The sequence below is a fragment of the Psammomys obesus genome, unplaced genomic scaffold, assembly GCF_907164565.1.
Source record: "Psammomys obesus unplaced genomic scaffold, mPsaObe1.curated_primary_1811, whole genome shotgun sequence".
Lineage (NCBI taxonomy): Eukaryota > Metazoa > Chordata > Mammalia > Rodentia > Muridae > Psammomys > Psammomys obesus.
The window spans coordinates 4,348,725-4,359,677 of record NW_026586816.1 but is presented as its reverse complement, the minus strand read 5'-3'; the positions used below and the strand labels follow the sequence as shown (position 1 = coordinate 4,359,677).

General features: G+C 43.4%; 1 protein-coding gene across 1 annotated transcript in view; it reads left to right on the top strand.

The window, feature by feature from the left end:
* Positions 1–100: 100 nt before the first annotated feature.
* Cfap61 (cilia and flagella associated protein 61) overlaps positions 101–10,953 on the top strand; it is a 256,849-nt gene continuing 245,996 nt past the window's right edge. The window contains exons 1-2 of the mRNA XM_055602635.1: positions 101–125; positions 4,397–4,548. Coding sequence (XP_055458610.1) covers positions 4,406–4,548 — 143 coding nt within the window. The 5' untranslated portion in view covers positions 101–125; positions 4,397–4,405. The remainder of the gene's footprint in view (positions 126–4,396; positions 4,549–10,953) is intronic.

The following is a 10,953-nucleotide window of genomic DNA, read 5'->3' as shown; positions in this document are numbered from 1 at the left end:
CGGAACGGGAACTCTCCACGGTGACCTTTGACCGACCCACGAGTCCGACGGAGCGCCGCGTCGTTTCCGTGGCAACCGTGTGCGCGTCGTCTGTGGAGCACGGTGTTGCCGGAGTTGCTGGTGAGGTGGGTAGCGCGGGCTGCAGGCCAGGGACTCGGGGCCCGGGTGGCGGGACCGCAGCCAGGTCTGTCTCGGGGATGGGTGTAGCTGTGGGCAGCGGCACCTGCGTGGAGCGTTGGAGTCCATCTCGGATGTGGAAACTCGGAGGAGGAGGCAAGAGCGGCGGGAAACCACAGTCTTGCAAGCCGATGCCGGAGCAGCGGTGCATGCTGGGATTTGTAGTCTGAGTCTACGCCCCCTTGTCTTGGGCCTCCCCACGATTGGGCCAAGAAAATTATCTTGAAACGTAGGTTTTTAAATAAAAAGAGGTGTTTTTGATACAAGATAGTAGAGAAAGATGGAAATGAGTCAGTAACAAAGCACATACTAATGAGTAAATTTTAGTCTGTGAATTTATTTTCATTATTTCAATTGTTATCCTTAGTGTCCTTGGCTATAAAATGATAGAAATACCTATTTTCTTAAGATTAAAGAGAAAAGTCTATGTAAAGTGCTCATTATATGTTAGTCTGTATAACATCCGATGTACATTGAAATACAGAGTGATAGAACATATAGTTAAGAGAAATGTTTAAATTAATTTTCAGAGAAGTTTGGGATTGACAGCAAACTTCAGGGGAAGATGGGGTTTCCCTACTTCCTTCTTCCCCACCCTCAAGGGCCACTCCATCCCCTGCCAGGGTGGTTCATTGTCAGCATGGCTAAATTTACATTGACATATTATCAGTTAAAGGTGACTGCTATGTTGTGGACTGCCCTTGCACAGTCTGTGGTTTTGGACAAAGGCAAGACAGTCTGTCGTTGCTGTTCAAACATCCTCTGGGTACCGCCTCTTCTTTCCTCTCTCCCTCAAGCCTCTGTCAATACTCATCTTTTTTGTTGTTGTTTTAGTTTTTTTTTTTTTTTTTTATTACTTCTCTGAGAGTTTTTAAAAATTGTTGTTTTAAGATTTATTTTTTATGTATGAGTGCTCTGTCTGCATGTACACCTGCATGCAGAAGAGGGCATCAGATCCCAGTATAGATGAGCCACCATGTGGTTGCTGGGAATTGAACTCAGGACCTCTGGAAGAGCAGACAGTGCTCTTAACTGCTGAGGCATCTCTCTAGCCCCTTCTTTGAGAGTGTTGTAGGGTTTTATTTTGTTTATTTTGTTTTTAAGACAGGGTTTATCTGTGTAGCATTTGCTGTCCTGGACTTACTCTGTAGACGAGGCTGGCCTCCAAATCAGAGATCCACCTGCCTCTTCCTCCCAGAGTGCTGGGATTACAGGTGTGCATCACCATGCAGGGCCTGAGTTTTGTGTTTTGATCATATTTACTCTCCAACTTTTTCCTAGATCTACTCCACTTCCCCATTCACCCAACTTTGTGTCTTTTTGTTTCTTAACCTTTTAAGACCAATCTGTGTTGCCCAAGTATTCTTGGATTTGTGCTCTTCCACCGGGCACTGGAGAAATCAGCAATCCTTAGCTGCTGGGAAGGATTAGTCTTTTCAGAGTGTGGCATCCTGGTAAGCTGACAGTGCCCCGGTGTGTGATTGTGTGCCCAACTCTTCATGTGGAGATTTGCTCTGGCTTGAGTTTGCACAGGTCTTATGCTGCCGGCTGTGTCCAGATGTTTTCTGTAGCCATTCACCGCCTCAGTCTTTCACTACATTTCTGCTACCTTTCCAACAGTGATCCCTAGGAGGTGGGGAGGGGGCGGCACTGGTACTTAGCCAGGTAGCAAGGGTGGGTTCAATACTCTTTATTGTTTAATGTCCCTGTAGTTTTGTTCTTTGTGGATTATTAGAGTCAAATGTCTTTTCACTTTGGTGTCTTTCATTTAGTAACATGTGTTTAAGCTTCTATCTTTATAAGTGGCTTGATTAAATCCTTAGGGATTTTTTTTTGTTGTTGTTGGTGGTGGTGATTGTTTTGGTGTTGTTTGTTTTTTTGAGACCGGGCCGTGGCGGTGAGTAGGTGAAGAGTCTTACTATGTAGCCCTAACCCTGGAACTCAGAGAGATCTACCTACATCAGCCTCCCAAGTACTGGGATTAAAGGCTTGCACCGCCACACCTGGCTATGGATAATTGTTTAAGAGATTTTCCATTGTTGCCCAACGCCTAATATTTGGAACATATATGTATGTCGTACTATCACATCTACCCTTTCTAAACTTTTTTTTTAAATTTCCAGACTACAAATGACTATAGCCAATATCAAAATATTTGCCATAGCTCCAAACTATACCATCCAAATATTTAAAATAATCTCATTTCCCAAACGTTAAATGAATTGAGATTACTTTTGCTGTGGTCTTAAATTGAAGCCACCTGACAGACTAATAGCTGTTTAAAGAGGGACAGAGTGGGCTGAGAGCCCACGTTTTGGAAATGTTACCTAGATACCAAGGTTTTTCTTTCTTTGCAAAATGAAGCACTTTCATTCTGAGCGCATGCTTCCACCAGACAACAGCCGGGTGGTGCTAGGGACAGCTCAAGTTCTCTAGTTAACCATAGCAGTCACCTTAATGGCAAGGCTGCACAACACAGACCACATAGCAGATGTGGCTATGCTTCCGTTCCCACCCTGTCCTGTGAAAAGCAAAAGTTCAGCTTGTGCTCAGCCCACATGGCTAGCTAAGTGCCTAGGCTACAGAAACATCTGGACAGCTTTGCTTGTAATTTACCATTTGTAAAATGTGAAACTGTTAAGAAATGAATAAATTGGCATTCTTAATTCCTCTCTGTTTCTGTGAGCTTGGGCAATACAGAGCCATCCCCAGGAGCCATGTGGAGATGCTGATAAAACTTCTCTGTGAAATTGTGAAACTTCTAATCCTGTGAAATTGGCAGTGGGAAGGTCACTGGAGGACTTCATCCTGCTGTCTTTCCAGGTTCTCTTAGTTAACTCCATCTTAGACTTTTGACTGAAGGTTTGCAGTTAAAGGAAGCTAGTACCAGTTTGATCTGAATCCCTGGAGAACAATGAAGATAGGGAACTTTTGCCCACAGAGCCCACAGCGGGTCGTGGCAGAGGCAGCGCCGGCTTGAGATGCGTATGGTATTCTGACCAAATACATATGGCTTCAACTTCGCCACTTCATTTGAGTTTCCTCGACTGAGGATTCGCACAGCCCATTGCTTCTTCAGGCCCCTACAGCAGTCAAGTTCTTTGGAAGAGCTAAACAACTTTTAAAAAAAGCGATATGAAAAATCTTGTGATTAAAAAAAAAATCACACAGTCTATATAATTTAATTATATGATGTTTAAAAAATCACCAAAGATGAACTGTGTGCTAGAAGTCAGAACACTGGTCATCTGCGCAGGAGACTCACCAATGTTGTCCACAGGGCAGCTTCTGTATCATTTTCTGAGGCATCGTGACTTCTCTGAGGCACAAGCTGACTCCCGTGTTTTCAGGTGGCCAATTAGTATAATTCTTCCCTACAAAGAGAAGAGGGAGAAGCAGAGAGAAGGGGAGAGAGCTACAGAAAGAAGAGGCAGACAAGCTTTGAGACAGTGTGAAAAATGAAACCATCTTGTGGGCTACTGTTCCTGTCAGCAGGTTTCCTAGCAGCAAGGCCCTGTTGCTTTGGGCCTTTGGCAGAATGGTACATCATGATGAAACTTAAGACAGAGGATGTCTGTTCACCTCATGTGGCCACAAAGCAACGAGAAACAGAAAGGGACCAGGTTTCTTCTCCTACCTGAGCCTTCAGTGATCTGACTCCTTCCTAAATGCTCCAGCAGCTCCCAGTAGTGACACAAGTTAGTGTCACTACTAGTGAACCTTACTAATGTGCTTTAGTTGAGATATTTCCAAAGCATTATAACAGGCCTGGTGACCCCCCGGGAGATCATTTAAAGAATCATATGCTTTCTTGTTTAACTGCAAACATTAGTCTTCTGTCTCATAGAACCTCTCAAGACTGCTATAATTCAGGGTTCCAGCTTCAATAAAGGCAAACTCTAATTTGGAATGTGGGCACATCTGTCAATATTTTCCTTATCCTTAAGTCAGTCAATGATCCCTTTCAATATCTTAAGTACTTTTACAGTAGCTATAGAAGGTTCAGGACAGGCTTGTTCTCAGTCCATTTTCTAGGAGAGCAGCATTTTACAAGGTTTGCAGTGACAGTTGCAGCCTGAGAAAATGCACCCCGTGAGTACTCCTACATGTGTTTACTCTGACCACATGAAATTTACTGTCCAGTGTTTTGTGTGTGCTGTAACCAAACTAGCTTGTCATCTCACATTAATAATGGATACCCCCTCTTTCTCTGGAACAGGAGAAAAAAATGTCCGTCCTCTCTTCTCCAAGAGGGAAGGTAGAAGTGGTCCATTGCCGAAGAACAGAATCACAGGATATCTTTTGTATCAAAAACCTCATTAGAAAATTTACTCAGAGGCTGTTTGGGAGGCTCAACATCATCTATCTTCTGTGAGTACATAGTTAAGGAAGTTCAAGAATGCTTTTTAGTTCCACTGCATGGCTGGGGAATGTAGCTTAGAGGCAGAGCCTTTTGCACTGCATGCATAAGGCCTTCTGCTCAATTCCCAGCAAGAAAAGAGCCACCACCACCATTTAAAACCTTTCTCACACACCGAAAAGGTATCCCACTGTCTTGATCTCATGGGACTCTGAGCTGGTAGTTCACCACACAGTGATAAACGCCTAGCAAGAAATCTAGTGGACAACCAACCTCTGGTCCTTTAACACTGTATAAATTGAAGACTTTTCATGGGCTTTAGAGTCAAGAAAACTGAATTGAAATCTCAACTGCTCCACTCGCTAGTACAATCAATTGGGGTGCATTTATTAACATGACCAGGTTTTGAGAACTTACCACACATCAGGCTCTGTGTCTACCAGGATTATGGTAATAAATTACTCCAACCTTCCTCTGGGGTGCCTGCTATTGCTTGCATTTTATGGATAATGTGAGGCTGGCTGAAGGTCAGGCTTACATAAGTGGCCAAGCCCACGTTTGCTCTTAACCACCGTTAAGATGTTCTTCTAAAGTTGAAACTGTGAACAAATGTTTTTCTTCAAAGATCTTGTTCTGCCTGTTTTATATGTGTGTGTGTGTATATATATATGTGTGTGTGTATATGTATATATATATATATACACATATATATACATATATATGTCATTTATATCTATATATTCTAGATATATATCTCCTAACCTTCTGAGGGCACAGTAATAAAATCTTTTAATCAGTTTTCTTGAAACTCTTACGCAGCCTATCACTTTATATTCCACTAGGCTGTGCCTTGCCTCTGTGGTGTACATCTTGATGTTAACGCCCTTGTGCTGGTGCTTTCTATGTGGAGTCAAGGATGGTTCTGTGGGATCCATAGAAAGCAGCAGAAGTGATACTTTGTGATTTCTAAGTCACTCAGAATCTTGCGACATCTCCTGAGCCTCTGGTAAATCTCCCTCTGAGAACTGAGCTGCCATGCTGAGGGGCGTTTTCATTCCACAGCTACAGGCGAATGCTCCCGACGGCCTCACCTCAGCCCATAGCCACCGTCTACTGCCAACCACGTGCATGCCAGTCATCTCAGTCACTGAGTCTTCAGTTTCCAGGCCCAGCCACACTTGACTCTGAGCACAACACTGAGATCAGTTCCTGTGAGTTAACTCACAGAATGACAGACCAGTCATGAGTCCTTACCTTTGGTCAGCAAGTTTTTTTAGGCAGTTTGTTACACGTACAGAAGCTAAGTGTTTTTGTTTGAAATATGTGCAGTTCATTCATTTGGTTAAGATCATGATGGAAAAATAGGTGCAGAAATTGTAATGTATAATATGTAGAGGAGAAAATGGAATCGAATTTAATATAAACAGCAGGTCTAAAGGGGGGGGGAAGCGTATTAGTTACTTTTCTTCTCTCTCTCTGTATATACATATATATCAAGTAGACGTGACATAAGCGAAGGGAGGCTTATCTGGGCTCACAGTTCGAGAAGGAACACATGCCCATCATGGCGGGGGCGCTTGCACTATGGCCCATTCACATTTCATCAGGTCAGGGAGCAGGCAGCCCAGGCCAGAAACAAAGGCAGGTAGGGCCTCCAAGCCCACCCCGGCATCCCACTTCTGCTAGTGAAGCTAGATGTCGCAAAGATTCCACAGTCTCGCAGAACAGTACTATCAGCAGAGAGTGACTGTTTAAAACAAGAGCCTCAGGAGACCCTGTTCATTCAGACCACAGTGAAAAGAAAAAGATATAAAAAGGAGGATGTACTAAAGTCATGTAAGATGAGAGAAAAAATCTTACCCATGTCAATACTCAGACATAAATGTGGATGTATGTATGTGGACAGAACTCTTTAGTTCAAAGATTAAGATGGTCGTGTTAACAAAAAAACAAAGCAAAAATATGAAAGCATATAAAGATTTAAAATGAAATTACTGGGGAAATGAGATTAGCCACCCAAAATCTCTTCCAAAAATATAGGAATGCTATATTAGTAGTAAACAATATTCTACCACTGGGCCAACATACTTCGAGGCCAAAAACATCACTACAAATAAAAAGCCACTGCATAATTACAAAATATTTCATTCTTTATGAAGTTATGGCAGCTTTAAACTTATATGTTTCTAGTGGAACTTTTTTTTTGTCTGAAGTTTTCTCTTTTGAGACATCATCTCCCTAGGTAGCCCCTGGGCTGGCATGAAAGTCACTAGGTAGACCAGGCTGGCCTTGAACTCACAGATTTCTACCTGCCCTTTTCTCCTGACTGTTGTGATCTAAGGTGTGTACCACCATGCCTGGTGTGTACCATATGTTTTTAATGATACCATCCCAAATTTTCTATGGCAAAAATCACTAGAACCAGGAGAAATCTAATTATTCTGCTGGAGAATCCCTGTGAAGAAACTACCCAGAGAGGCCTTATCACAAGGGAGAAGGGAGGTGGACGTAGCAGAAAATTAAGGAGCTAGCCTATGGCACGCTAGTTCTCAGGTTCCAGCAGACCTCAGTGCAGATGAGGGCTAGACAGATGGTCCAGCAGTAACGAGCACTTGAGACTCAGGCAGGAGGATGGGTGTTTGGATCTCAGCACCCAGAGCCTGGACATGGTCTCATGCCTGCCTGGAACCCAGCACTGAGGAGGTCCGAGACAAGGATCATTGGGTCTGCTGTGCTCCAGCCTTATCTAGGGGTCCCTCCAAGGAGCCAGTGAGAGTGTTAGCGGACACTGAATGCCATCTGGTTTCTGCATGAGCACAGGCACCCTGTACCCGCACACATGATCCACCACACATACAAATACAACATAGTACGTCATCATCAAGGTGAGTTGATGCTGGAAGTCAAGGTTAGTTTACCGTTATGCATTAATCAGGGCTGGTGAGATGACTCACTGAGCAAAGGGCTTGTCACACGAGTTCACATTTCCAGTCCTCAGGTCAAAAGCTGCATGTGGAGGTTCATGCCTGTAATGCTTGTACTGGGATTCACCTGCCCCTGCCTCCAAGTGCTGGGATTAAAGGCACAAGCCACCACCACCACCTGGCTTTTTCTTTCTTTTTCTTTTTTTGGCCAGCCCTGGTCTACAGAGTGAGTTCCAGGACAGCCAAGACTACACAGAGAAACCCTGCCTTGAAAAACCAATACCTCCCCGCCCCTGCCAAATACCTCAAAACAAAATAGAAAACAAAAACTGGTGCTAGGGAAGAGACAGGAGAAGCCCTGAAGCTTGTAAAGATGGTAAGCTTTGAGTTCAGTGAGAGACCATACCTCAGAAAGATGGAACATAACTGAGGAAGACATCTGCCTCTGTCTGGATGTGCAGACACACACACACACACACACACACACACACACAGACACACACTTGTGCACATACACACACACACACAGAGAGAGAGAGAGAGAGAGAGAGAGAGAGAGAGCTATTAATTTGCTACATTGGCAGCAGATTAAAGGAAGAGTATAAGTGATCTCAGTAACCCAAAAACATTTGATAAAATTTAATGTAACTCAATATAAGAAAACTCCTTTAATATGCTGAGGTTATAAAACCATTTCATGCCATAACATGAAATGGTTACAAGAGTCCCTTTACTCTAACACGGTGAAGTTACCTGTCACCACGACTTCTATTTGACATTGAGCTGGTTGTCTTAACTATTGCAGTCAGAAATAAAACATGCGATGTGTGATGGTACATACCTGTAAGCCCAGAACTTGGGAGACTAAGGCAGGAGAATTGTGAGTTCAAGGCCAGCCTGGGCTACATAGGAAGACTCTTTCTCAAAACAGCAAAAACTAAAGTAAAATAAAACAGTATATGTTGATGGTTGAAAACAAAATATATTACTTACTGGCAAATTACTTATTTTTCATTTTGTTTCAATGTTTATTCTTTGACCGTTTTGTACATGTATATAATAAGTGTTGGTCAAGTCTACCCAACTCCCTCTTCCCACTCCCCTAGAACATCCCTTCCCACCTCTGTGTCCCGCACCCTCTCCATTTCTAACCCACTGAGTGTAGTAGTCCTGCCTGCTGGAATGTTGACTCGCTTGTTCTCTCAACCTTGTCTAGTTAATCAGAACTGCAGTGAGTTCACGAGTACATGGGCTTGTCCTGTCCAGAACACAGTATTTCAGAGATCCTCTTCTCATCCTCCTTACATTAAAAAATACTTTCTTTTCTATGTATGAGGATTTTTCCTGGAACTGAGATCACAGATGGTTGGGAGCTGCCATGTGGGTGACGGGAATTGAGCGTGGGTTCTCTGTAAGAGCAGTGAGTGGTCTTAACTGCTGAGCCATCTTTTTAGCCCTTGATTTTTTTTTTTTTTAACTCCCTCTTCCATGATGTTCCTGGAGCCTGGGGTGATTTATTCACTATGTAGAGAATCAGAAGGAACATGTAAAAATGATCATTAGATGTCAATGTTTAAAGTGGCCAGCTGCCAAGTCACTAAATTGAAGCAAACTGCATTTTCATAAACAAAACTAGCCGTGGATAGTTGGGAAATGTTAGGCATTTACACTTAGGCCACAGCAAGTGCCTACTCTAAAACAGACCCAGTTATGCCAGTGCTCATGGAGGACATAGTCAATTTCTGAACAATATTAAGGAAAAAATACATAAATCAAGAAGCCTACCACCCTTTAGATGTGAAGATTTAAAATCATAAATGGGCAAAGCCAACCATCTCCACAATTTCCCCCAGAATTGCTTATTGAACTTGATAACACAAATTTAACTTCATGTGCAAAGGAAGAGACCCAGACAATCAGGAAGAAGAAAAACACGATTCCTGGGTAGAACTCTTGGATTAGATAGGAATAGCCAAGATATTGACAGACCACTGATTGGCCAACTTGTACCATCTAAAGAGACCCGTGTTGTGGTGGCTCAGACCTTTAATTCCAGCACTTGTGAGGCAGAGGCAGGAGGATATCTGTAAGTTCAAGGTCAGCCTGGTCTACAGAGAGAGTTACAAGTTCTCAGTGAGGGGTTGGAGGGCACCCATGTGTGTGTGTGAAAGCTTGATGAAGACAAAGCTGGAAAGGGCTTCAGAGAAAGGCTGTACTGTTCCAAAAGTGGTCCTGCGGCCACGTTTCAAAACCAGCACACATAAGACCATAGATGTGCAGAGCAACTTCCCCTCTTATAAAATCTCATACTAATTTTGGATGAGTTTGTGGCCAAGGTGGTTAGTATCTAACACTGCTGACAGACCTCCAACCAAGTTCATTTATCTGACTTCCCAGCAGATACGGCTCCTTGGGTCACCAGCAGATACTCTAGACTTAGTGTAGCCTTTGCCTGCCTTCATTTTCCTTCCACCTCAGTCAGTCCGACAACTCCAGCTCCCATCGGAATCTAGGTCCATCCTCACTCAACCTCACTTCCTACAACTGCAGAGTCGCTCCTTCTGGCTGGAGCAGGTTTTACAGAGGATGCAGCTGCCTCTTCCTTGGACCCCAAGGGTGGCTGGTATTCAGACCTGGACTGCAGAGGGTGTGTGTCTTAAAAATGAGGCCCACCTTCATTTCTATTTCTTCTTCCTCAAAAGCTTCCACAAACCTATTTTCTCAAATCCTGTACTAATTAAGTCACATATTAATTGCCCGAAGGCTCAACATTCAGCAGTCAGTCAGTCCTGATGGCAAGCTGAGTCTTGGAGCAGTTTTGGAGGTAATTTTTTACGTCTTCAGTTGGTAGAGAGGAAAGTACAGCTCTGACATGTGAAGCAGGTGTAGTGAGAATGTAATTCTGTGTCAGGCAAGATGGTGCAATGCCGGTGACCTCAGCACTTGGGAGAGCAAGATAAGAGTGTTGTGGAGTTCAGGGCCACAACAACACTTGTGTTAAAATGTGACCCTTATAACGGTTGGGGCCAATTTTGGAAGCCAGCATACTTTCAGCAGGAAAGGTACATTCACATTTTCATTTCCTGCATTCTCAAGAATATCTGCTCCCAAATCTATCCCTCTTTCATTTTGCAGGCTAATTTCAGGCTGACTCAAGGCTTAATGACTGATTCTTTTTTGAGACATTTCTAAAAACAGTAATCTCTTTTCTCATCTTTTTTTTCCTCATTCACAGAGATGGAGAAATGAGTAAAATTGATCTCCCTTAAAAATTGGTTGAGGTGTGGGGGGTTGGAGAGATGGCTCAGCAGTTAAGAGCATTGGCTCTTCCAGAGGACCCGGGTTAATCCCCAGCGCCCTCATGGCAGCTCACAACTGTGTGTAACTCAAGTTCCAGTGGATCCAACTCGCTGACATAGACATTCATGTAGGCCAAACAGCACATGTACATAAAAATAAAAAAATATTAAAAACTGGTCGGGATGAAAACAA